Consider the following 27,296-nt stretch of genomic DNA (forward strand, 5'->3'; position numbering starts at 1 on the left):
TGCGCGTGCAGTAGTCCTCACTTTTCAGTTTTTGTCTTCTGATCATCCAAGAGCAATTCCAGCCTTCCTTATGTTACGTGACCTTGGAATTGCGCCATCGTACATCTTATTTTCCATGTATTCGTGACATAGCTGGATTAATAACGAATGTCCCAAGCTTAATTCATCAATAAAGACTGTTGGAACGCTAGATTGTCATTGATCATTTAGGAAATGCTTTTGTCCTGACATTCTACATTCACCAGAAAACATAGAGTTTAACACGATGGTTGAGCTCGAGTCTTTGTTGAAGGACGATTCTGATTCGCTCAAATCCAGCAAAGTGAAGAATAATGTGGAGAGAATTGACTATTGGAAGCCAAGCCCTCGATAAGCTTTTAGGCAGTAACAGACTTTCTTTTGCGGACTGTGTGTCTTTTTCTCCATGCATTTCAACGAAAACAAATTTCACCGGTTTGGCAATGTTTACAGGTAGTATTGAAACTCCGGCAATTATGGAAGCATTTGGCAAAGCTGGGTGAAAATCACAGTCCAATAACGTTACCTTTGATGAACTTTTAGTTGCTTTTGTTAATTAGCTTTCTCAGAAATGTTGCTGACGTCACTTCAGGTCTGGGAAAACCCAGCTTGCATATACCCTATCTTACGTTTGGTGCTCGCTCAGGACATGATAAAAGCGGATATAAGAGGGATATAGACAGGATAAAATTATCCCATGGGGGAGGTGGGATGAAGGTGGATAGGATTTATTATGTCCAAAATAGAAAAGTTATTTTCTTGAATAACAAACTTATTTTAAACTAACAAAATTGAAATTATATTTCAATGTAAATAATATTTGAATTATAATTTAAGAAATTTAAAATAAAAAATATTTTTAATTAATCTTATTTTAATTTATATATTCAACTTTAATTCTATCTTATAATAAACATTCAATCTATAAATTAAATATTTATATTTATTATATATTTTAGGTATTTTTGTATTTTAGGTATGTTAGTACAGTTTATTATTTGATAAAATTTTATTAAAATAAAATAAAAATAAATTAAGGAATAGTGTTACGAGAGATTTTCATCATCTCCGTTTATGATCATTTAGCTTCATTTATAATGATATGCGTTTATATAAATATATATATATATATATATACATGATATGATGTGAACATATCCGAAACTTTAATAATGCGATTCACCAAACAATGGACGGGATATAAAAAAATCCCAGGATTTCATATCCTATCCTATCCAGTCCTATCCCGATTAGAAATCTGGACGACCAAACGTAGCCTAATGTGTTACTTCCCAGGTTGGTCTGAATTGGATATTAGGTTTCTGTCTTGAACTTCTGTTGCATTTTTTTTCTCTGATGAACAATGCAAATAGTAACATAACGATTGAATTTCTATAAAGTATAAAGATGTGGGTGATCCTGGCATCATAGCGTGTGTATTAGGTGATGCTGGAAGTATGGCACTCATTTTCTGTAATCTGCAATCAGTATACTGGAATGCATATACAGTGGCTCAAACCAAGCAGGAAAAAGGCCAGAAGAGTTTGTCCTATGTCATAACCGAGTAAAAGCCTTAATCATAGTCGGACTCGGACTTGGGTTGATCATTAGTCAAATGTGATGCTTGAAGATACTCTACTTTATTTGCAAATCCTACTACAGTATTTACCCTGGTTTTCAATCATTCTTTATTAATGGTATGTGGATTCCATGGTCGTAAAATATTTACAGCTGCCAACTCACATGCGAGGAGGAAATGGCAAGGTAGCTTATATTGACGCAGTAGGAACTTTGTATCCTATTATAATCTGTCTGTATTTTTCTTGACCTCGACAAAGCTACTTGTGTTTCATAATCGTTGTCTGTCCATGTAAGCGCATGTGCACTTTCTTAACTTAGTACACCTGCAGTCTTAGATAATGTAAGCAATGCTTCCTATACTGGTGGCAACTCTTACTTTTCTGGCTATTGTACTTGCTGTAATCTAGTCTTTCCATGAATTTGAAGATCATATATGCTCGTGCCTCTACTTCTGAGCATCAGTACAACTTGCTTCTTGGTTTGGCTGCCAAAATGTCTGAAGAACCATTCAAATTACTGGTAAGACACTGCTCGAGAATCAAACCCTACAGATTTTCTGAGGTGTGGATGGTTGACCTATGGTGAGTGCCTTTCTCAGATTGAGGATTCAGTGATTGCTCTCTTCCGAGCGGATTTTACTGCAAGAGAACTTGCAGAGCCCCAGGTTGATCCTGAAGCCATCAAATCATGCAAGTTGTTATTCTGCAGCTTATCTGGTTTGACACTAATTAATTCCAAATTGCAGCAAAAATTGGCACAAATGTCTTACGTTTAATTAAGATAGCTGAGGAAACTAACGTGGCAGTGTACATGGCCAATCAAGGTACTGTATCACATCTCATTTCTCCCACGTAGTCCTGCATCCATTCAAAGTTGTTATTCAATTTAGCCCTTTGATGGTTGCACACTGACAAATAGCATTTTAGGGACTGCACTAAGCTCATACTGATTCTTGTAAATCTCAAGAACCAGCTATTTGGTGTAAACTGGTGATGCATACAGTAGCTGCAGTCCATGGCATAGGAAAAGGATTTTATTATTTTTAAGACTCTGTCTTTGATTTATCTGTTTTAGTCGTAGCTGATCCAGGCGGAGGTATGTTATCAGACCCAATGAAACCTGCAGGCGGGCATGTTCTGGCTCATGCAGCCACAACTAGGTTAATGGCTAGGAAAGTCAGAGGGAATCAGCGTGTCTGCAAGGTGTTTGATGCCCCAAACCTACCCGAAGCTGAAGCTAAGTCGATACTGAGGCTACATATAGATAGGTGGAGACCTGATTTAAGCATGGTGCTTACAGTATACTTGATGTTGTATGGAGATCCATGAACACGTTGAATACGAATTTTGTGCAGAGTAATTAAACAAAAAGAAGTGGATATGGAGAATTTTTTTTAAGCAGGACTAGTAGGTTAGTTGTGCAGCCTGTGCTATGTAGACAGCACATCTATCAAAACCATCACTTCCTTATGTAAGAAAGTTCAGCGAGAGCTCATATGTCAATATGATGAGACTGATATTTATTTTATCGATGTTGAACTTGACAAACACACGTTTTTCAGATAACAACAGGGGGCGTAACCGATGCGAAGGACTAAAGAGGTCTCTCCTACCGAGATGGCTAGGCGAAGTGTTTTTTTAGGTTAGTCTGCATTATGGATAGCTATCTCTATCTTCCTTCATGTTAAGTTTGTACCAACATGCATCAAGGTCCTTTTGACTGCTTTTAAAATTGCACGAGAGTTTACTTTTAGCCTTTAATATCTAACATGCCACAAGGTATCGTGTAAACTCGATTTCCATATGAGGACCAGCATGCTCCAAGTTTTTATAGTTCACATTTGTCCTCATATAACAATGTCGTCCCAGCCTAATTTACAAATGGAGAGAACAATTTCGCAAGACATCTAAGTTAAAAAAAAAAAAAAAAAGAAGACAGTCAATAGACTCTGCATAATGGCTAAATGAAATGCCAGAAAGATATTACTTTACAAAGCATGAGCAGGTTCTGTAAAGGCTTGGTTTTATAAGCAACATATACAGCTGCATAATACAATGTCATCTCAAACTCTCGACATGGAGTAAACAACCATTAGAGCTGAAAAATTTGCAATGTATGAGAAAGCATGACTGGGTTATTGGCAACAGAAGGCCCTCCAATAGCTAAAGGCCTGTCCAAAAAAGGACCATAAACCATACGACTCAGTAGAATGAGGACCAGTTCACAGCACTCCCAACTCTAGGCATGCTGGAGTCCTTAGTCTCTGCATCCACTTTGAATGTGGCGCCGCACACATGGCCAGAGCTGTCCACCCTAGGAACCAGCTTCACCTCATTCGGTGGGTGCTCATAACTCCTCAAAACTCCGGAGCTGGTGAAGTCGTGAGTTGGAAAAGAAGGCAACACTAAAAGGTGAATGATTTGGCACTCGAAAACCATTGGAAGAACAACATTGTAGGTGAAAATGCACAAATCAAAACATGCATATAGGTAAAGAACACCATTTTAATCATAAATTATAAATTTAGGTTCGAAACCAATTTTTCCAATAAGATGTCACCCAACAACTTAACATTCTCCTCTGAACTCTGCTTAATATCAGTAGAGCTCGTCCATCCTCACTTTTCACATTGCAATGCATGGACGGACTCCGGTGGAGCTGCATCAACAATCCGAAAAATAATTACCTTTAGGGAATGGTGCGAAAGATTTTCCACAGCCTATCTTCACGACTTCGCACCATCGAGAGAACAAGATTGCCTCGAATCACTTCCCCGAAGAAGGCAACACTTCATCAATATACTGCATGATTCGAGAGAACATAAAAGGATTAGATATAGATCGCAGGTGGAGGGAGAGATTGAGAGAGATATCCCAGAACGAAACCAATGAACATTATTATTACTCACTGAGGCCTGAAAAGCGGTTTTAGAAGAGGCGTCGAAGAGCACAAAAACAAACTTCCTGGTGATGTCTCTCACAACTTGATCGGCGGGGTAAGGCCTCCAATCCCTCGGAGTTCTATAAGCTTCTATGACGATGATGACCTCATTTTCGGTTTTGTTCCATCCATATTGGTGCTTAAGAAGAACTACATTCTCAATGTGTCCTTGGAACAAGCGGGAGATATCAACTGCAAACAATCTGCCACAGAGACGGTAAGACATGTCAAATCTGGATGTGGGATGAGCTGATCGAGAAGAGAAGACAGCAAACGCAATTCCCATCAATTAACAATCCAGTAAATTTCATTTTCTGGCTTTCAAAGTGAGCTAGAGACTCGAGTTCCAATATCGGTTTGTATTACAAATCGAATTGAGGGAGCAGAATCAAAATTTATGCCTTGAAAACCAAAAACTTACCCGAACCCAAGAAAACTTACTGTACATCGAAGAATGAATCCTGGCGGTTAACAAATGAAAGTGGAAAGAATGAAAGAAGTTGGAAGCATTACCTGAGGAACAAAAAGAAGTCAACGGAGACAAATCTATTATCATGGCCCGGGCATGATTGATTTTACTCCATTGGATCCGAATGCTATCAACGCTGATGAAAGGGATCTCTGGAGGGAGAGAGGGCCATCCTCCGGCAAGTACCCCAACTTCGCATCCATCTATGAACATAAATTGTTGGGATTGAGGCCAAAACAGAAACAGAGGAGGCTGAAAGAGCATTGCAGTGGCTAAAGAGAAAAGCAAGCCCAAGGCAGTAGTTGACATGGATGCAGCTGTGGCATACAAGAATATCATCATCATCATCATCAACTTTCGCAAGCCAGTGCAATTGGAGACTAAACCAAGCTCTAAATTTCAGTCGTACTCCACGAAAAGCAAACATCTGCGCGCAGTGGAAGAAATTACTTGCATGTCGAGGATTTCTTGGATTTCCGGAAATTCATGTGGAGCATCTACACGGGAAAGTATCGACTTGTATTGAGCATCGAGTTGAGGAAGCAGAATGGGAAATTGATACCTTCGAAACCATAAACTTACCCGAACCCTAGAATACCTGACCGTACCAGGACGAATCAATTCATTGGATCTATTCACCATAAATGTAGATGAGAGGGATCTCTTGGATGAGGGGCCAATAGTCGCCAATGTGTTTTGAGCATCGATCTTTCAGAATCTCGCATCCAAGAATGTGCAATTGTTGGAGGGAGGGAGGAGGAGGCCATCCTCGGCAAGTCCCTCAACTTTGGACAACACTCAATCGATAACTCTTGGAGAGAGGAGAGATGGTTGCAAAGGCCATTTGATAGTCTTTCCACGTTCCTCATATGGCCAATCTGAAGAGAGGTAAGAGAGGAAGGAAAGAGAAGACACCAGGAATCCTCCGAAGGAAAGCACTCCTTGTCTCCCTCCCTCCCATGCTGCTTCCATCCATTCCCAGTCTCGAGGGAAGTGAGCATGGGCAAGCCCCATTTTCTCCTTTTTGCTTCATATTCTTGCACCCCCTAATATAAAACGACCGCAAATTTGGAGGCAAACCTCCTTCGGGAAGCATTGGATATTTTCTAGAATAATTTCTAGCCATTGAAGGGACGTAAGATGATGCCACTCTAATGACTTTATCTTCGGACATAAGTAAAGTGCAAGATGCAATAGGGTGATTGGAAGGGGAGGGAAGTCTTCCATCTCCAGTGTTGGACACTCCCATATTTCCAAATAAGTGAGATTGTTACAACTATCAATGTTACCGCTGGCAATAGACTTTATCTTCATACACCTAAAAGTGAAAGACTCGACAAGGTGAGGGGAAGGGAGGGAGGTCCTCCATCTCCTTTGCACAATCACTTATTTCCAAATGAGTGAGATGGATGAGCATGCGAAGGCACTTTGTGGTAGGCTTCTCAAATTCATACAATTGCCAATAGATAGAGATTCTAGCGATTCTACTACGGTGATCTCTGCTAGCGACTCTACTCCCTTGCAACTCATAATACCAAGTGTCTTCAAAGCAGCAAGTCTATCCTTAGCAAATGGAAAAGATATCCAAGAATCACAATGATCAATCCACAGATATTCAAGCTGTGACATCGTGTTATTGCTGCTTGGGTCATTTGGAGGAATGGTTAGTCCCATGATTTTTGGACAATTCAAAATGATCAAATGTCTAAGTGTGTGCAGTTTGCTTGGAAGCCTTTCTAAACTCACGCAATGCTCCAATTGTATTGTTTCAAGGTTGTGCGGCAGCTCAATCTCTCCTTGTCCCCTCATAAAAGATGTGAATTGAGGACAATATTCAATGACTACACTACTGAGGCAAATAAGATTTCGCATTCCATCTCCATCTTGCCATAGGTATGTAAGCTTTTCACAACTTCTTATACGAAGCTCCTTAAGGTTGATCGGTGGCTAATAAATCCATTATCAAAGCAAACAAGCTCGCAAGATCCTCAATTTTGAGAATGGTTAAAGAAGTTAGGTGGTCCAACCTCTTTAAGATCTCTTTGTTACATTCCTCAATGTGTAACTCACGAGAGAGATGGAAGACAAACCACATTGGTTGAGTCATTCAAATGCAAGCATGAACAAATTTCTAGCTTTATGAGATTATCTAATTGACTAATTCCCCCAGTCAACTCTCGACATCTTCGAACAACAAGATGCTGAAGACAGGAGAATGGTACTTTTTCTTCTCGGCCTCCAGCATAATAAGACCAATCTTTCCATGCCGACAACCCTTCAAACTTCAAAATTGTTAAGGATGGAAAAGGGCTTTTAGTTCCGTAAAATTGAGCCTATCATGCGTACTGCACTTAGACCTTCAAGAGATAATTCTCTGAGTGAAGGGAGCTGTCCAAGTGATGGCAATGATGTGACTTTCAGACAAGCATGCAAGCACAAATACACTATGTTAGAATAGGATGGATCACCAAACCATGACGGAATATTCCACCACCATAGTACGAAATAGTGAGATTTTCAAGATTAGTGTGAGGTCGCGAGAGTTAAGAACCCGTGCTTCACATTTTGTATTCCGGAAATTTCCAAAACCTTCATTCCAACGCAAGAATAAGTTGCTAAGGTCTTGCTTTCCAAACAAATTAGCATTAGCTGCATCTCCAAATTCTTCCACCATCTGCAATTTAGATATGAGTAACTCTCCTTGAAGATGTGGCAAGTTCTGTAACTCATTTAATTGTGACCCTCTCTCTGGTCCTACCATAAACTTGGACAAGATAATAAGATTCCTTAAATTACCAATATTCAGTGGCATCTCTTTCAGATTCTTTGTATCTCTAATGTCAAGAAACTGTAAGTTGACCAAATTTGCTATATGTGGAGGCAACATAAAAAGGTACCAACAACCTCTTAAGATCAAAACTTGTAATTTCCACAAGTCGCCAATTGACTCAGGGTAGCCTTTTGATTCCGGTGTATGAGAGATTGAGATGTCGGAGATATTTTAAATCACGTACACAATTCGGTACCTCTGTGATGCCACAATGAGATAATGATAGCACCCGCAAGTACTTCAAGTTTGTTAGCAAGTCATGCAGCACCTTTCCGGAAATGAAAATTCGTTGACTAAATTGAACATTCAGCAGCATTAAACTTCTTAGTACCTTCATTTTAGCATATGCTCTCGAGCTTTCTGATGTAACAAACTGTGAGACAAATGATGCATAACGAGCTTTCTCTTTAGTACTCACTACTTGAGAGTCCCCAGAGGTAAAGCGCTGGTTGCTTCCATTGCCCCCACCCTGACGCCGACGCCGACACCGACGCTGCCGACGCCGCCGACGCTCCTCCTCCTCCCTCTCGCGACATCCGCTCTGCTCTCTCTCTCTCTTCCCCTCCGCGAAGTCGTGCCTTTCTTCCAGCGAAACGCGACGCCGACGGCCCTCCACCTCCGCCTCCGCCGGTTGCCTCCGTCGCCCTCAACTCCGACGCCGACGCCAACGCCAACGCCGACGCAGCCTCCGCCTCCCTCTCGCGACCTCTTGTCCACTCTCTCTCTTTCGTCCTCGAAGTCACGCCTCTCTTCCAGCAAACCCCGACGCCGACTCCCCTCCGCCGATTACCTCCGTCGGCGTCGGAGTCCGTCGCCCCCGTCTCCTCCGCCTCTGCCTACGCGCCCGACGCCAACGCGTCGAACCACGACGGCGAAAATGGAGGAGAGAGAAACGACGAAGCAGAAGATGGAGACGAAGAAGCAAAAGCGCGCGCGCTCGGGGTTCTGGACATAGGTCATCACGTCGGTCGCGTTCCGGCTCGCCCTCGTCTACCTCCCCAGGAACCTCCACCTGTCCACCCGCCCCGAGGTCGCCACCCTTCTCACCAGCATTCGCCACCGTAATGCCGCCTCTCTTCGCTCCGTCGATCGATTCCCCATCCCCGATCCACCGCCCCTTCCTCCCTTGAAATCTTGGAGGTCCATTTTCTAATACGATTTCTGGTTTTTCTTGTTTGTTTGTGCCGCCTGCAGTTGGCGAAGGCTATTGGTTGAAGCAGTCGGTGATATCTCCCTATGCAGGTTCGGCTCCGTTCGATCTCTGTAGGAAGGAAGCTGCTTGTTTGCCTACTGGTGTGTCGCTGTTTGATGCTTTGATCTCTTCCACAGGTTCCATGTGTCACGGTTCTCCTTTGCTGTTGCTCGTTCTCGGACTTCTCGCTGTCAAAAGGTAACTAGCAGAGTATAATTGCCGATGCATTTTGAAGGCTAGGTTGATTGTGAGCTTCGCTGGTTATCTGCTCGTTCTTGGATGTGTAAAACTTTTGATCTGACAGAAAGCAGTAATCTTTCAGGATCCTTTTATCTTCCCTCCATACCACGAAGCAGCAAGGGAGCCTTTTGACTACTATATGTTTGGTCAAAATTACATCCATCCTCTGGTTGATTTCAGGTTCATCGATAATTTTGTGCTCACTTCCTTCACAAAGCTTCGCTGAAGAATATTAAAAGGCACTCAAATTATTTATGTTCTATAATTTGCTTGGCTTGTCTTCACATGTCAAAGGTCCATGACGTTCTAGCGATGAACCTATACATTTACTTTTAATTAACTTGCATTTCTAGGAAACTTGCCACTTTGTCATGACGTCTTTTTTCCACCTTTACTCCCCTTTCAGCCCTAATTGCTTTAGGAAAAATTGATTTCCATTCCAGGAAAGTGCAAAAACACTGTCCCTTCTGTCCTTTTTTTAAATAATAATTCAGAATACTAGGGAGCATAAAATACTAAGAATTAAGCTTCTGTTATTAACTCAATATATGAATTGCAAACTCCTAAATTGTTTTCAGAGGGTTTTTATGGACTTATCCCTAAACAGGGAAAGCTCCTGCGCTAGCTTTTCTCATTGGACCTTTGACTAATTAGTTACTTTCCTCTAGATATCTCTTAGTTTGCTCTTTGCTTCTGATTTTCCTTTCTGCAGAAACTCATATGTTGGAAACATTCTTGTTTTTGATGAAATCCGTGAGAAACTTCAGGAGGTGAATAGTTCTTTTGTTACCCTTCTCCTTTAGATGGACCGATGATGACTCTGTGTCTTACTGAAACCTGTTGCATTCACATTGCCTCTTAAACTGAAATTGTTTTTGTTAGTCTAAAGAATAACTGAAAGCCACAGTATATCCCTCTTGTTCTTTTTTTGGACTCTTATATATTTCACTTCTTGGCCTTTCCTATTGCTCTTCACTGAATGAAATTACCATTCAGTAGATTGCATTCTGCTTGCTTGTAATGTAGAATTATGATCTGAAGCTGTTTATAAATGATTCTGGTTTATTGTATGCATGCACATCAAATTTGACCTTTAGCTGCTTCACAAAGTAAATAGAGGCAACAGATCACTATAGAAGAGGATCCAACTGTTATACAATGCTAATTTATATCTTAAATTGCAGGGCCACAACGTTGTTTTGATATCCAACCACCAAACGGAAGCAGATCCAGCTGTTATTGCTCTGCTTCTTGAAGGAACACATTCACATATTGCGGAGAATGTGGTACAGATTTTATCTTTTATTAGACTTGATTATTACCTCATTCGTGAGTATAGGCCACAAGTGGGCCACTTGCTTGAACATATCTTTTATCTTCTAGTGTAGACTTATGTAGCTGGAGATAGAGTTGTAACAGATCCACTCTGCAAGCCCTTCAGTATGGGAAGGTGCTTAAAATCTCTATCCTTATGAGTAGTTATAAAGTTTAGCATGCTGATGAGTGATTAGGCAAGCTCATAACTCGAATCTTCTATTTTTTTCTAGGAACCTTGTTTGTGTATATTCGAAAAAGCATATGTTTGATGTTCCAGAGCTTGTTGAGATGAAAAGGAGATCAAATACATGAAGCTTGAAGGAAATGGCTTTGCTTTTAAGGTACTACGTTCACAGCTTTTCATGTGAATGCAATCTCATATATGAAAACAATTGAACGGTGATGTATCTTCAGCTCCTGTGAAAATGCACTGATGGTAAAGATCCTATTTAATGTGAACAGTTGGTCACCTTTTGCCTCCTCTATTTGTCCTTACATTGATTCTTCATGTTCATAAGTAGACCAATGCTCTTACTACAAGTGAGATGATATGCTAGTTATGCCTGAGCATTGCAGAGGTGGATCACAACTACTGTGGATTGCGCCAAGTGGTGGCAGAGATCGTCCTGATCCTCTTACAGGAGAATGGTATCCGGTAGGTTTTCACTCTGCTCTCTGGGATTGTGCAGCCGAGTTCCTTTTCTGCTGCTGCTCTTTCTTGAGTATGTCAAATATGCTTTACTGAACTTCCATACAGTACCATAGTTGTAATCACTTGTGTTTACTTCATTCTGCCACTCGAAGATAGAAAAGTTTGGTCTGCTCACTAAAATCCATTTAGTTCTCTGGTCGTTGTCATCTGCCATTTTCAGTGATTCTGATATAAAAGAGTGGGCAGGCACCCTTTGATTCTGCTGTGGTAGACAATATGAGGAGGCTTGTAGAACATTCTGCCATGCCAGGACATCTCTACCCATTAGCATTATTGTGCTATGATATCATGCCACCTCCACCCCAGGTTTGGGAATCTACATGATGTACGTATCTCTTATTGTAACATCTTTATTCTGTCTCATAAGGTGCAACTTTACAGGTGGAGAAAGAAATTGGTGAAAAAAGAGTGATTACTTTCCACAGTGCTGGGTTATCAGTTGGACCGGAGATTAAATTCAATGAAGTTGCTTCCACCTGTTACGACTCTGAGGAGGTTATTCCTTATTACTTTACCCTGATATGCCTTAACTTTTCTAATATATAGTCTCTATCCTTTTATGCTTTTCTATAGCAAGTATTATTGGTGCTTATATTGACTCGTGAACAGGTCCTTATCACTACTTGTTGCAACTGACTAGTGTGTGTATTTTATCTCTTTGGAATATATCTACCTTACTTTTCCAGATTTCTTCTAAATTAAAATAATTGAATTCCTAATTGTATAATGTTTTTGTTCTTGTGAGTTTGGTATGATTTACAATAGTTGGATGGCAATAAGTATCGGCATTGTTTTAGTGATGTCAGAAAATTTGCATAGAGAAGCCAATGCAGTGGTATTTATACAGATCTTTGCAGGTCTTCCATTTTTAGATTCTTTTCTTGCTCGAAGTGAAAATCAATAATCTTTATTGTGAAAAGACTAAGCTGGTGTGACTCTTTACATGCTATTATGGTACTGTCAGAAAATTCAAAAACGTTTTTTTTTTGGTTGGTAACCAATGAGAAAACCAATGCTCTCTCTTTCCTTTCTTTAACACTCGTTGCGTCTTCCAAGCATGGTCCCTGACATGTCCTCGTTCCCTTTGCAGGCAAAGGAGGTATATGCACGGGCTCTTTATGAGTATTACTGCACAATATAATATTCTCAAATGTGCTATACATGACAAAAAAGGACTTGAAGCATCAACTGCAGAGGTTTCCTGTCGCAACTATGGAATTATGAGAATTAGTGGCATCTTTCCAGAGGTATTTTTCACTTCAATATATTTAAATAGAAAAGGTGCTTCATGAGATGTTTCTGGTATCAGAATCTGTTCTTGGTTGTGTCATGTCAAAACTTCTGTTGGAGAATGACTTTGAAGCCAGTTTTAGAGATATGATCAGAAGGTAATTATGAGCATATCAATTCTTTAAAAGAAAATGTATCAGCTTGTTAAAACTGAAGGGTTTGGGTTGTTTGGTTGGTTGTGCTTTTAACGACGGCATTTCGTGGATGTGAAAATTTTCCATTTAGCATCATGCACATCAATATACTTCTTCAATAAGATCAAAGGTCCACCTGACAAGCATCAAATTCTGCCTGGTTTGATGAGAAAGGCTAATAGAAGTTTGATGTTATATCAATTTGTCAACAATGTTAATTAGAAGAAATCAGTGGAAGTGCTTTTCTCATTCTGTACCTTCTCTTTTTCGTGCTGTGCCAATAATCTTTCTTGTTCAGATAAAAGTATTATGATGATGCGTTAATTATCTATCCTGGGTTATTTTAAACACCATCTACCTTGACAGGACAGGCATATGTTTTTTTGGTTTCCAAAATTCTTGTCTTGTTCATTGCCCATTTAAATGACGTGTCAGCGAAGTGGTGTTATTTGCTGTGCTGTTGTTTGGTTTTTCTTTTAGTGCCACTGTTCAGAAAGTTTTGTGTTCCCCTGTAAAATGAACTTTTTCCACTGCCCAAAAAAGATGTTGCTACATATATTAGATGTTCAATCTTCTGTGTGGATCCACTTGGGGTTTTGCACTGACGAAGTACTGGTCCAAGACAGCATTTGTACTGTTGAGGAGGGGGAAGCCAGGCTTATGCTTCTTGGTATCCGTCTTCTGAAGCTTGATGTTCCGTCTATGAGCCTGATCTGCTACGTGTCTATGTAGGGGGCATGAAAGCTTCACTCGAAACTGCACATCTAAGTTTCTAACTCGGAAAAGATCATGCGATTTGCATGTTAAACATACATTATATACTCTGTAACAATGTCGGTTCCTTGGTGTTGTTTTGCAGGGGAAAGGTTTCCTTTTGGACGTGTATTCATAATTCATTAAGTAGATATCTTCTGATCCAATTCAAGTACATACTGGAAAATGGAGCTTTCTTTCTGCGGACCTTTTGACGAACTCTCGGAAGTACTCAACCAGCCTCTCTTTTCTCCTTCCGTCCATAGCTTCTGGGAGCTGACTAGTCAGAAGTCCAGGGCTGCCTCAATGTGGCGCATTGTATGCTGTACAGCAATAGGTGGAGCTAGTCACTGATCGGCCATCTTAGAGTCTCACATGTATATGGTCTGCTACATAACAGCCATCAATTAATCGCTCTAGTTATCTTCCGTAGCTTTTTGCCTAATAGTCTTCATCTTAGTCTCTTATTTGAACATGGCATATGACATGATTTGGTGCCGGAAGGTGGTAGATTTTGCCTTGGCAGGTGGGTGGAAAGCCCCTCGGTTTTGTTAGCCGTTTAGGACATTCGTTTTTCCTGATAGGAGGAGCAATGGATAGTTGCCCTCTTATCAGTACAGGCCAAAGAGAATACGCTTTCTTATGATATCGATACTCCCCATCCTCATCTCTGGCACTCAACTCATGTCATGATTTTCATTCATTCATTCACTTTACAGCTTGCTGTATTGATTCAATCTGCCAAGTGACTGTTATAGAGATGAGGCATATATTAGCCACTTACGACGGCCCTTTAGCTAGGGAATTGCTGCTATTGGCACTCTAATCTTAACTCGAGGAGATCAGCTTCCTTTTGTCTTTGGACGACTTGGAGTAAGTTCAAATCCACTACGATCTGCTCTAATCGGGGATTGTGGAGACCTAACATCTCAAGTTTAGGCCTACATCCTCTCTGATTCATGCGATTTTCCTGTTTAGTAGTGGGGGTTTGCAGGAGGTAACCAAACGTTATGCGATAAAACAAACCAATTAAAGAAAAGTGATTGTGCATCCGTAAGATACATGGCCATCAGATAACCTTTTTTTTTCTGGTGCACAGGCGCGGAAATTGCCATGAAATCATATGTCAGAGCCTCATTACTATAATCCCATATCAACTAAGTCTACGGATACCAAGTAAGAGTTTCGTGATGCAATATTTAAGTTGTAGAGTGCGCTTAATGCTTATGATTGCGTCATCCTCATTCGAATACCTGCGCTTAACACTTATGATCGCGTCATCCTCATTCGAATACCGATGAACGTAATAAGATCACCTAACTTGCCATGGTACGCCATGTCAGCGACATGTGATGCGTCGGATGCATAACTCATTCAAGCATCCGGCAACTTTTGTCCCCAAAAAAAGATTTTGAGGCGCATCACGTGTGGAAAAATGGAGCCAGTCCAATAGCTTCACGAGAAAATATTGGGTACCCTAAAGGGATCACGTTATCGGTGCTCTGAACGAGTCAGATAATGTTTTATGAAGCCGAGGGGCCAAGCTCTCAGTATTTTCAGATGCCTCTAGTACTTAATTGTGGGAAGAGCCAGCATTTCACTGTAGAGCAAGTATGCGTTTACAGAGAATTGACAACTAGGACATTCTTTAATTTGAAAATCTCATAGTTTATAAGCTTGTTTTGCTATGAAACTCTCAATGGTATAGATCCGTATATGCATTACACCCTAACTCCAACACCAACAGTTTTGCTCACTCGGTTAGGAACATTGAGCTGGAGCAAACACCTATTCTTGTGTTCCGTTATCTAGTAAAATCCCAAGTAATACCTTTTGTCATTTACACACACCAAACACTAAAACGCTATAAGGTACAAATGCCACAGGGCAAGTGTGGCGTGGTAGTATAGATTTTGGAGAAATGTTTCAAGAGTACATTATCCAAGATCCTCATTTCTAGCTTGTTTAGAACTGCTGTGAACTTCCATATGTTCATACCCATTTCTAGCTTGTTTAGAACTGCTGTGAACTTCCATATGTTCATACCCTCTTCTGTGTGAACCGTAAAGAGGTTGCGATGCCCTAAAGCTGAAAATGTTATCTATTCGTATTGTGTTTGGCCCAATTGCTTCATTGTTATCCACTTCAAAATTTGATGTATGCTTGCTCCCATAAACTCGTACACTAAGCACCTTCCTGCGCTCCAATTCGTATGTGCTCATTGAAGAAAGCTATCAATTCTTGTTTTGCCAGCTTCCTTAATGTTGCAACCTGGTGCAATGCAAACGAAGTGAAGTTTTGTGAGTTGCTTTGCATGTCCAGCTTCATGAAGATAAATTAGGCAATTTCAGCTGAGAGGAGGGAGAGGGCATACTGCCAATTGTATACAGGTAACTTTAGTTCCATAAAAAGAGATCAAGCAGAAGATGAATGTAGGCGAAACCAACAGTAGATGAAAATAGTGTCGATTTGCTCAGTCCCTACTGAGAAGACTAGGATTTGATGTCCGCAATAGAAAGAGAGAGAGAGAGAGGCAATATCTTGTACCTCAGTTTCTATTCGATCAAATAGGAAAGTTCTATTAGTTATCTCTTCCCAGTGACGCTCAGATTCTTCCCACAAATTCTTGTCCTTCTCCATCTTTGATTCAATTAGTGTGTTTAAATGGCTCTGTCAAAGGCAGAAATTCCACAGGTTTGATGTAATGGTTTAAAAATTATTTGACAAGCTAACATGATATTCATTATGGAACACGGGAGAAACAACTCACCTTGAAATCAACCTCACTCATCTTAAGGAGTTTACTTTCGAAAGACTCAAGAAAGCTCTGGACCCGTGTGTCGATGTACCTTGGACCCCGTTAAGATTAACAAAGTGAAGGAGTTAAAGGTGATGAGGCAGTCAAAACACAGAGAACCTTGTGGTATACCTTCACAGCAGACAGAACAATGAACTGCAGGCCATGCACACCGAGGTCATCTCTGCACGAAACCCTTAGAATAATTAGCAGAACACACATCTGGGGAGAAGAAAGGAGAAATGAAATGGTTTTACCGATGTGTGACCAAACAGACATAACCAAGTTGCTCAACTGTTCTGAGCTGGTGGAAGGCTTCATGCCATGCAATAAAAGCCAAAAGCTGAAGTTGTACATTCAAAGTAATGTCAAAGTACATTCAAAGTTGTACATTCAAAAGCTGATGGATCTGCAATTATCCATGGGGATTGTAATCAAATACATACAGAAAAAGACCAAGTAGACCTACCAAAATGAAATACTCCATGTTTTTAATGCTTCTAATCTGATGAACTTTTTGTCTTTGCTAATGTACAAACATATACTTTCTCAAAGTGAATTGGTGAGTCAGAAATCAACAATCTCAAGGGGGTAAACCATGCGCAATTCTAATTGTTGAACCTACCCCCAAGGGGGTAAACCATGCGCAATGTGTCACCAGATAGATTTTTGGCCGAAATTACAAGCAAAACACAGCCTCACATACCCAGAGAAACATACTAGCAGATCAAAGGTGGCCTAGGCTAATTAAGTTCATTGGAGCCGGGAGTCATCTTGAATGTCTATTTAGGCAAAAGACAGGCCAGAAGATTTCATGACAAAGTTATGCAGAGAGAAATTTGTTCTTTTCATTAATATTGTTGAGTAAAAGTACCTGAATAATGTGAAGCAATGCAGAATTCTCATCATTTGAGTTTAGGTCTTCAGTTGAGTAGACGTAACTTACACCCTCGTCGAGTGTGACGAGTCTGCTTGTCATGAGCTGGATTGGAGCACAGGCTTGCATATAGGATGAGAACCATTAAAACATCTTCAACATGATGAACAATTGACTCTGCTTCATCATGCTCTATATTCTCTAGTGAGTTATGACAAAATAAAAGTAGATCAAGATTCAAATATGAGAGAGTTAACTTAAAAAAGAAAGGAATAACTTCTAAAATCACTGAACCTGCTATGTAACACTCTAAGAATGCTCTCGAGAGCATTGTAGGTGCAAACCGAGAAAAGTCTTCATGCTGAAGGTCTCAAGTATTTCTAGATCTTCCTCCCAAGGCCATGAATGGTCATTTAATATTAAAGAGAGATAATATGAGGCATGATATCTTGGCTCATCAAACTTGAAATTCTGATAACTTTTTGTCAACTTCTCCTAGAAGACAATAAAAGATGAGTCTTAATAGTAATTGGTGCAGCCAGCACATAGCTCAGGAAACTTGACAAATAAGATTACTTTATGACATTTTTTAGGTCAAAGCATAACAAAACCAATCTGGAAGCTACTGCTCTAGTGGCGGTTCTTTTTAAGAGGTATCGCTTGAATCAGCAAAGTGTATTTGGACCCTTTGCAATTTCACGACTTAGTCATGTACGAAGAGATTTCCTGATTAGATTCGGCGTACTCGAAATAATAATAATCTATTATATGACCAGGTAAAAACATTACTCTGCAAAATGATTGGCATTTCTGCCTAATGTCGTGGAAGCTTCTTGAGAAAAGTTGACCAGAGTTCACAATTAATTGGTCTTCCAAGCTATTTGATCACGAAGAGAACATGGATTGTCAAGTTTATGGCACTTTGTGCCAAGATGCACTTTGAGACTATGAATAAGGCAAAGATAATATCAACATTTCTTAAAGTATTTCAATACATTAAACTTGTTAGAATTTTAAAATTTTAAGTTAGGTCTCCATCTAATAGCTTGAACTTACATGGTCCTGCAATTTCAACATGGTATTATAATAGGTCCTGACAAACCTTTCCTGAGCCCCCCGATCATAGTCAGTTTCCACGCCTCAGTCTTAGGTCAAAGTTTAGCCTATGCATATGGGGTTGTTGTGTTGAAACATTTAAACAGTAAAATACTCTTTCACGTAATACCTTGAGCTTTTAGATCAATTAGCAGAAGTATCCACAATTTCCACCAATAAAAAACCCACATAACAGGATGCTTCTCCTATTATTCTGCACTCCTGATGGCCCCCACAAAAAAATTAATTTTGCAGTCCTTATAGGAACTAATGCAAATGTTTTGGTAGATCATATAACAAAAGTAAAAAAATGTAAAAAGTAGTTGCTGCTTCTGGCCTGCATTTATCTAACTTTCCTCAACCAAGCGTATGAAAGATTATTGATACACAGGAACTGATATAAGCTTCTTTCTGCAGCATAAATTTCATGATTACCTTGATCACATAAAATCTTTCTAGCTTCACTGTAAAATCTGCCATTGCTTTCAGGATGGTATCCAATAATACCCGCAACTTGTGATAATAGCCACTGACTTCCGGCTTAAGAAAATCAGAAAAAGAGTGAGCATGTTGTAAATGGAGAACCCCACTTACTGGAGGAATAAGGATGTGAAAAAGGAAATATTTTTGCATCGAATCAATGCCCAATTTGTATATGTATGTAAATACACACAAAATAAATGTACATATATGTGTGTATTTTTTTCCTATGGCCAGAACTCTCTACATAAAAGAAGCTGATTCTTTCACCCAGGCAGGCAAATCAGATAGTCAGAATAATTTAAACACATTCAAGAAACCTTGGATGGGTAGTGGGCTGGGGCCTTCTGTAGCAAGATAAAGTATCTATATGCTGGCATGGGACAGAAAAAACGAATGACTAATCAATAGCCACAAGCAAAAAATCTATAGGTTGATGCAGGCATTGTATATCGTTCCACTCTTACCTCAGTTGATGAATTGCTAAAACTAACCAGGAATCAGCAGTTATTGATAGAAAATGAAACTAGTTTGATGGCAATCATGCATGACAAAATGGGGCCGCAGATATGCACACTAAACAGGTATGCACACTAACATGCACAAACCCCAATCTTCTTAGACACCAGTACATACCATGATCATACTTCTGTGGTACAACCAGATGTCTATATCAATCATCGTTGATCACAGACTTGCGCGCTCCGGGAAAGACCAGGAAGTGCTAGTAGAATGGAATGCAAAAATTTGGACGCGAAGGACCTCATGAATGGCACCTCAATGAAGCATTCTGAGGACCTCATTTTCCTGAGGCAATGCTAGATCTTGCTGGGAAACTGAACGAGAATGAGACTCGTCTCGCATTCGGAAGCCATAGAATAATCTGCCGAGCTTCCACCATTTGACACTCACTTGATGTTGTGAGATCCTGCTATTCTGAAGCGCTTCCATGACATGCTCAGCCTGCAAAATTTTATATGATTATTTCACCATGGAGTAAACTCCAACCAATCTCCGGAGTCTCTGCGACATGATTCAATGCATTGGATAATGATAGAGTGATATTCCTAACTGACAAGCCAGAATGAGACCTCTACCCTTAACAAAACAGAAATCAACAGGCAAATTAGTAAAGAATCCCATTATGATTAGCCCATATCTGTTCATCTGCATGGTGCGATTCCACAAATCAAAACCAAGTAACTCATATTCAAAGGCAGGGCATTACGTATAGTATGCAAATTTAAAATTTTCATTTATCATTCTTCTTTTCAGCAGTATGTAGCTAAATAAGAGGCCAGACGAACAATCAGGCTATAAATATCAACTTCGAGATTGACGAAATTTGAGACTGACACAAATACAATCTTCAAAAAGCAAGTTCTCTCATAGAGTGATGCACAATATTTGCAAGGAAAGGTTTATACCATATACACAATCTTTCATTTTCCCAACAGATGAGATGACTTGCTGAAGAGATCTTTCCCCAGTGTAAGAGGAGAAGGAAAATGCTACAGCCATAACAAACACAAATTCCTGCTTTTGTTTCTGGACATTTTAGCACCATTCAAAAGTTCTACACACCACATTCTAGCAAAGCCGAAACATCAAAGTCTGCTCAACGACAGTAATTGAAAGCAAAATGCCCATTTGGCAGTTATGTGCATCTTTCCTCGGTGCCCAAAAGTAAACAGTTGCTTACTGGCACTTCAAGCCAGTGCATGCCGTAATGCAAGCCGACCAAGTTCAGCAGCACATTCACTTCCGGCCTGAACAGAAACATTTCGACGTCCTTGAATCCAAGTTGCATAGAGCTCAAGTGCTTGATCGCTTTTAGGTAGTCCCTGATCTCGAGCGAATCGGAAAACAGACATTGCTCGACGTGCTGAACAACCAACGCAGCTTGCTCGGCCATCTCGGCATGCCAATTCATTAAAAGTCCCTCCATCCCTATTCTCAAATTCCAACCACCAACAAAGTACCCAAACCTACCATGATCAGAATTTCTCCCTCCTCGCCGACAATTGCACGATCATCAAAATAAGCAATTTTCATCATAAAAGATTAACACCAACCAAACCCAAACCCAAAACCCGAGACCCGATGCTGAAAGAGAAGATTACCTTGAAAGAGGAAGAGTCGTCATGATCAGCCGATGAAGATTCAGTCAACGAATCCAGAGAAGGCCATCTCCGTCGCGCCTGAGGCTCCTACGGGAAATCCGACCCGCACAAGTTCCGACTTCCTCAACCAGTAGTGCCCGACCATGCGGCCCTCTCCCAGGCCGGGTTCGCGATTGCGCCCTTCTCCAGCTCCTCCATCGCCTTGAACGCGGCCTGGAACCGAGGCTCCATCTTCTCCACGAACTCGTTCGTGAACCCGATTCGGCTCAAGTCCAAGGAGAAGCCCTAGCTCCAGTACTGGTGTAGCCAGTCCACGTACCTCGTCCACAGTGAGCGGGAATCCTTCTCCAGCCCTCTAGCCCGCACCTCTCCTTCTTCGCCGTGCCGTCGGCCCTGCCCAGGTCTACCGAGATCTCCCTCGCGATCGATAGGGCCAGCGACAGGGACAGCACCCGGTCAACGGCGGGGAGCCTAGCACCGCTCGGGAACGAGACCGAGGCCCAGAAGTTGCCGAGAGACCAACGCGAGCACAAACCTTATGCTCGATCTCTGCGTTGGAAACAGTCGGAGGCGAGGGCGGTCCGGAACCAGCTGCGACTGGCGGGCTTCTTGGAGGAGGCGATGTGCCAGAGGTAGATGACCGGCGAGGCTTTTTGGGGGAGGCAGAGGGGGAGGCGGAGGTGGAGGGGGTGGGACGCGCTGAGAAGGAAACTGAGGAAGTGCAGCTCGTCCACGAGGAGAGAGAGAGAGCCCAGAAAATATTCAAGTGAGGAGAGAGATTTTAAGCGGGAGTGTTGCGCATTTATTACCCGTGCTTTCTACTGTCAGCCCAGTCGAGCTGAGCCGAGCCATCAGCCGAGAGTTATTTCGGAGAGAGTGAGAAGAGAGAGGAGAGAGACAGAAGCGCAGAAGATGGAGTGAGCGGACGTGGCGGGTCCCGTGGACAGGTGTCGACGCCTGAATGGTTCAGAGCACCGATGACGTGGCACTATTGGCGTGACTCGAGGTTTGCGGTTGAATTGTCTCGGTGATGACGGGGACGAGCTGAGGGGGGTAAGTCCTCACGATGGTGTGAATGGTGCAGGCCAGTGGCGAGCTTGACAGCGCAGCGTTGACCGTCCAATATTTGAGGCTCGTTTTTTCGAATGAAATCCCGATTGTCATATCTTTATCAATAGAATTACCAAAAAAAAAAAAAAAGTCATACTTATTGCAATTATGTTAATTAAGTCATAATTTTTTTCTTACTTAAATTCTAAACCTTTTGCATTTATATCAGTTTAGTTTATCCGACCAATTAGTTCGTCCGATCAATTTGTGCTATGTTGCATTGATTTGACAATTTAAAACAATTTAAAATAATTTTTATTTTTTTAATAATTTTTTTTCTTTTTATCTTTTTTTCTCTTCTTTTCTTTAAGTTTTTCCCTACACTTAGCACCAGCGAAGGTCACCAGCTAACCCTCGTTGGCACTAGGCGAGGGCGTTGCGACCCCCACTTAGTCTAGGTGAGGGCTGCGACGGCCTTGCTCGCCCAAATTGCCCTCACTTGGCCAGATTTGTTGAGGTCATTGCGGCCCTTGTCAAATTTGGACGAGGGGCTGCACACCTACACCCTTGTCAATGGCCAGGGTTGGCACACATCTCAAACGCGTAGCCATTTATTCATATTCACCGTTTGTACCTTGAGTTTTGGACACAAAATTGCACTTGTCAAACTGTCAACCTGTGCAAGATCATCCACATTACGATGAGGAATTAGAGAATTACTTCTCCTAGTATGACTTCTCTCGGCACTCTACTATGGTGAATCGCTAACGAAGCTAAAATGACTTGACAAAATGCAAGCACCAAATGTCACCAACGAAGCACTTTAATCTCAACTCAATGTGACCAGGGGAAGCTACGAGAGCAACCGTCAAAAAGGGTCGAAAAATCTCAATGATAATAAGTAATCTTACATATTAATTGTAGTATACTTCCCTAGCAATAATGGAGAGGAAAAAACAGTGTAGAGATTCTTATTATAAATATGGAAAAAGAAGCTAAGTCAACCACAAAAATGAATATCCTGAGCACCTCAATCACATCATCGAACCCTGAAAGAGAGTCACCTGATCTCGACGAGACAGAGAAGTCATCAGAGCCCACCGCTCTCGGCAACGCACATTTATTCTTTCCAGATTGATGGGAGGGCTGTTATCAACATGCAGAAGGGAAAGAATACGATCATCTCAAAGTGGTAACCTCAAAATACAGACGTTGATATAATAGCACAAGTCATACGGATAAATACGAATACACTTAAAGGAACAGCGCCTGTGTTGCCAAGATCACCCATTGGAGATGCCTACCTTTCTAGGGCGGGTCTCCCGCCTCGAGCTTTTCTTATGTAGGAAGAGTCAAAGCTTAGGGTACTCACAACATCATGTCGCTAGAACGTGCTCATCTTAGCGACACCCTGAAACTGTTGCCTTCAGATGTGCCGTCCCTGCTTGTCGTATATGGAGGCGTAAGTGACAAAAATACTCTGCCCCAGAAAGAGCAGGATCCGCGTGCACAACGCATCCGGATCTGATCAATCAGATTTCGCGCTCAATGAGCTCACTAGAACGAAATCCTGGCATCTTCCTCGAATTGGTAAGGGGGAAATCGAAGCCGCGTATCATCCCCTTTGAGTCATTTTAAGGTCTGCATCTCATCAAGCGCGGTTGCTCGAAATTCCCTTCGCGGGTCATTCAAGAATGTGAAACGGAGGCAAGGCTTGCTCTGTTCAAGAACGGCCTCTGCTGGGGATGTGAATGAGGCTTGTAGTGAACAATGGCCAAGAAATGTTGATATTACTCGGATTACGAGACGTGTAAAACAGCAATCCACGATTTTGTATACCAACCAGAACAAAAAAGTTTTTGGGAGTGCTGGGGAGATTTCTTCAACTTAAAATGAGTTTAAACATTTACAAAGCCATAGTTGAGTATGCACAATAACCTTAACCAAGTAACTACAGAGAAAATCTGAAAAGGAAATGATCATATCCAGTTTTTGCTTATGCCAAGAGTGTACCTCATCTAGGAGTCACAAACCCAGTATCGATTTCAGATGGAGCAAGCACAACTTCTAAAAGAATTAGGGGAAGATAGATGATCATTAATGCAGAAATGCAAGTCCACGCATGCAGAGCCGCCGAAGTGAAAAGAACCATGTGTTTATTACAACATTGCCGATTCGTAGGAAGAGACGTCATTACACCTGAAAGGGAAATTTATCAAGGAAACCTAAGACGATAGCAGCACCGTGCAAATGGAGGAGACAGAGACCAGCAATCACGTGGGGAACGTGAGACAGGATTTTACAGAGTTAATTGCATAAAGGAATAGCTTCTTGAGGCCAAAAGGACTTTTCAGCATTTTTAAGACTACAGGCATGTCATATGACATGAAAGCAACGTGACCATGTATCAAAACACCACAAACAGCCAAGAATCCTGCCAGTAGCTTAGCAGTATTAATAGAGTGCTAACTAAATGTCTATAAGAAAACATAGAGCTCAGCCGCTTAAGTCCTTTTCGAAAAGAAAGACATCTGAAAATTTGTAGCCAAAACAGGCATTCATTTCTAAGGCAGCTTCTTTTTTGCATAGAAATAACGCATTACTGCCACAGGTGAATCTCTTGCCCTATCCTCAAAAGAGCCATCTAGACACCAAAAAGCTGTCTGCACTCCCAGAGTCACAAATGCCAATGAAGAAGTCGACCAAGATTGATCTCAGATGCATTTGCAATTGCTAAAGCATGTAAGTGAAAGAGAATCCAGTACTGATCATATCATTGAAAGCTTAAGGCCAAATTTGATTGTTTAAGTCAAGCAACCAATGCTGTCAGACCATAACATCAAAACAAGCATTCACGGATATTAAACAGTTGAATCTTTTAGCCAAAGTTCACACAACAAAAGACTGATCAAGCAGACTTGTCCACCCAGAGAATAATAAAGAAGAGATTCAGCAGAAGGGACTTTGACACCTCCATAAAGTAACAGCAGTACCTCCAATTGCTCTGCTACAAGCACAAAATATTTTTCAATCAGTGCAGAATCAACTGCTTTACTATAACTGGAAAAAAAGTATGTGCATAGCCATCAGTAGTATTCTTTCTACCCCAGACGGAAGTTCCCTGTACCACAACATTCATAGGGACCAGAACGTGTCCTGATTGTAGGAGCATTTCCTGATCCTCCTTGAGTACAACTATCCCTATTGCGCCCTCCAGATCAATCACCATTTCGATCAGGACCATAGTGCCCACCACCACCAACTCCATACCTGTCATCCCTCCCCCATACCTACCTCCCCAGCCCCCTTCACGAGGACACTCCCTTGCAAATGCCCAGGCTTGTCACACTTAAAGCACTCTGAACCTCCACCTCCATGTCCACCACCAGAGTCCCAACTGAGGCCACAATTATGACCACAATCACGACTGCAATCACCATCTCAGTCTCTACCTGAACCTCAAGGCTGAGCTTTTTCCTCAATGATATTTCTCCCGTCCAAGTCCATTCATTTCCTCAATAGCCTCATCCATTGCTTGCTTCTCATAACCAAATCCACGAGAGCATCCAGAGAACTTGCCAACTATCCCTGCATTAAAAATATTCTTATCCGAGGTAGTTTGTATTATATGACAGGGATAATTACAGATATAAGAGCTTGTACTTCCAACTTTTAGATGGAGTCATCAACACAGAAAATCTGTGATAAAATGTACATTATATGTGGCAATGATATTCACAAATGTCAGCCAAACCTCATTCAGATGCAACAAGCAGATGGTGAATGAAACTACTTACGTCGAGGGTTAGACATAAAGGCAAAATTTGTCAAGTCTTCTGCAAGTGTTTCTCCCAACACTTTTTGCCATCCTTGGCTTCAGATACTGGCCGTACAACTGCTATCCTGGTTGTCAGATTGACGCTGGTGGCAGATACTTGTGGCTGTCCAATGTTTAGAGCAAACCATGCCTGGTTCAAACCACACCCAGAAAATGACATTTCTCACACTAAGTTAAATTGAAGTCAATGACGATTCTTTTCATGAAGAAAAATGGATGATTCTTCACAAGTTAGGAGAAAGAGAAAGGCAATGGTAAACTCACTTAGACTTAAGCCACAATTTGTGTGAGTTTTTTGCAAGTGTTTATCGCCAACTCCTGCCAATTAGGTATAGCTTTGGCTTCAGAAACAAGCCATACAATTGCTGTCTCAGTTGTAAGATTGACCCTTGCGGCGGATACCTGTGGCTGTCCAAAGTTAGAGCAGAAAAATAAAAAACACACAGGGTTCAAATCTTAGCACAAAAATTGATGAAAGCCATTTCTCCTGCAATTCTTTCCACCCACATAAGGGATAATTTGGAACCTTATTTCACATAACCCACTAGATGAATATCCTGTCACACTAAGTTCAATTCAAGTTGATGACGATTTATCTTCATATGAAAAATGGACGATCCTAGTTACTTTAGAGAATATAAAAGCAAACACTCTTCACGAATTAGAAGAAAGACAAAAGCAAATGGCGAACTCACTTGATTTTCCAGAATTCTCTTCAAGCTCGCTGCACATCCCCCACAAGTCATTCCCTGCAGAGACGAAACAGAGCCAGTCGAGTGACCGCACAAAAGAAAATGATAAAAAAAAGAAAAGGATATGCACCGTGGAGTAACATCTTCAGCAATATAAAGCTCGTACATTCACATAAACTGCGAGAGAAATATATAAAGAGAGAGGGGCTTACTCCGACGTCGAGAATTATGGCATCCGAGAAGACGGCTGAGGCTTCCTCGGCTCCATCCACGGCCGATTTCGCCTTCCTATCCTCACCGTCAACTCCGCCGCTGCCGCCGCCGCCACCGTGTCAGCCGCAGCGAAGCTCGGAACGCACCGCAAGCGGAACCTCGCGAGAGCCGGAGGAGATGAAGGGATTGACGGAGGAGGGAGATGAGGATAGAGAGAGAGAGAGAGAGTCTTGGATATGGTTGACTCCATCGAAGCTCGTCTTCCCTCTCTCTAAACTCTCTGCAAGCCTCTCGGTTTGAGGAGAGCCACCGGACGGAAGGGAGGAGATGAACATGGTCGGAAACTGACGGCGTCGAAAACATTAATTATAAAAATGCAAAAATTCAATACACGATAATTATCTGGGATTTGGCAATGTCCAATATATATGGTATTTATTTTATAAAAAAATATGCGAGAAAACATTTCATAAGTCAGATTTTTCATATTAACGATACACTTTCTTGTATATCACCCAATTTGGCAGCCGGACATAAAAGAGTTAATCACAATCAAACAATGTCATGAAAAATTCTAGCTCAACGTGCTTATTTACTTACGATTGCATTGAAAAGTCATAGTTAAAAGCTAATATTCTGCAATGACAATGAGACC

The 27,296-nt window shown here is 41.3% G+C and overlaps 1 protein-coding gene, 2 long non-coding RNA genes and 3 pseudogenes across 4 annotated transcripts; 2 read left to right on the plus strand and 4 right to left on the minus strand.

Annotated features, from left to right (window-relative positions):
• The first annotated feature begins 1,311 nt into the window (after positions 1–1,311).
• LOC120286308 lies at positions 1,312–2,603 on the plus strand (annotated as a pseudogene).
• Positions 2,604–3,555: 952 nt separating this feature from the next.
• Positions 3,556–5,211, minus strand: LOC104435086 (annotated as a pseudogene).
• A 3,272-nt stretch (positions 5,212–8,483) lies between these two features.
• LOC120286189 lies at positions 8,484–13,710 on the plus strand (annotated as a pseudogene).
• A 1,458-nt stretch (positions 13,711–15,168) lies between these two features.
• Positions 15,169–18,006, minus strand: LOC104452767. The gene is made up of 6 exons (XR_005548063.1): positions 17,445–18,006; positions 17,148–17,351; positions 16,531–16,616; positions 16,247–16,457; positions 16,024–16,146; positions 15,169–15,747 (listed from the first exon to the last, which is right to left on the minus strand). It is a non-coding gene; the product is annotated as an uncharacterized LOC104452767 (long non-coding RNA).
• Positions 18,007–19,214: 1,208 nt separating this feature from the next.
• Positions 19,215–21,602, minus strand: LOC104452766. Its single transcript, XM_039306011.1, has 3 exons — positions 20,849–21,602; positions 20,428–20,675; positions 19,215–19,688 (listed from the first exon to the last, which is right to left on the minus strand). The coding sequence occupies exons 2-3, from the start codon at positions 20,671–20,673 to the stop codon at positions 19,503–19,505; spliced, it is 432 nt and encodes a 143-aa protein (XP_039161945.1). The 5' UTR covers positions 20,674–20,675; positions 20,849–21,602; the 3' UTR covers positions 19,215–19,502.
• A 3,584-nt stretch (positions 21,603–25,186) lies between these two features.
• On the minus strand, positions 25,187–27,206 carry LOC104452765. 2 transcript variants are annotated; one of them, XR_005548219.1, is made up of 5 exons: positions 26,641–27,206; positions 26,432–26,485; positions 26,001–26,138; positions 25,696–25,866; positions 25,187–25,486 (listed from the first exon to the last, which is right to left on the minus strand). It is a non-coding gene; the product is annotated as an uncharacterized LOC104452765 (long non-coding RNA). The 2 variants fall into 2 exon arrangements; XR_005548220.1 differs by having other exon boundaries at positions 26,001–26,144.
• Positions 27,207–27,296: the final 90 nt, after the last annotated feature.

The sequence above is a fragment of the Eucalyptus grandis genome, chromosome 2, assembly GCF_016545825.1.
Source record: "Eucalyptus grandis isolate ANBG69807.140 chromosome 2, ASM1654582v1, whole genome shotgun sequence".
Taxonomy (NCBI): Eukaryota; Viridiplantae; Streptophyta; class Magnoliopsida; order Myrtales; family Myrtaceae; genus Eucalyptus; species Eucalyptus grandis.

Bases quoted from the DNA above. Each gene is read 5' to 3' on its own strand.
- LOC104452766 (XM_039306011.1), bottom strand. From the start codon at position 20,673: ATGGAGGGACTTTTAATGAATTGGCATGCCGAGATGGCCGAGCAAGCT. The intron at 19,689-20,427 runs GTAAGCAACTGT...AAAATTTTGCAG, and splicing joins TGCACTGGCTTGAAGTGCCA to GCTGAGCATGTCATGGAAGC.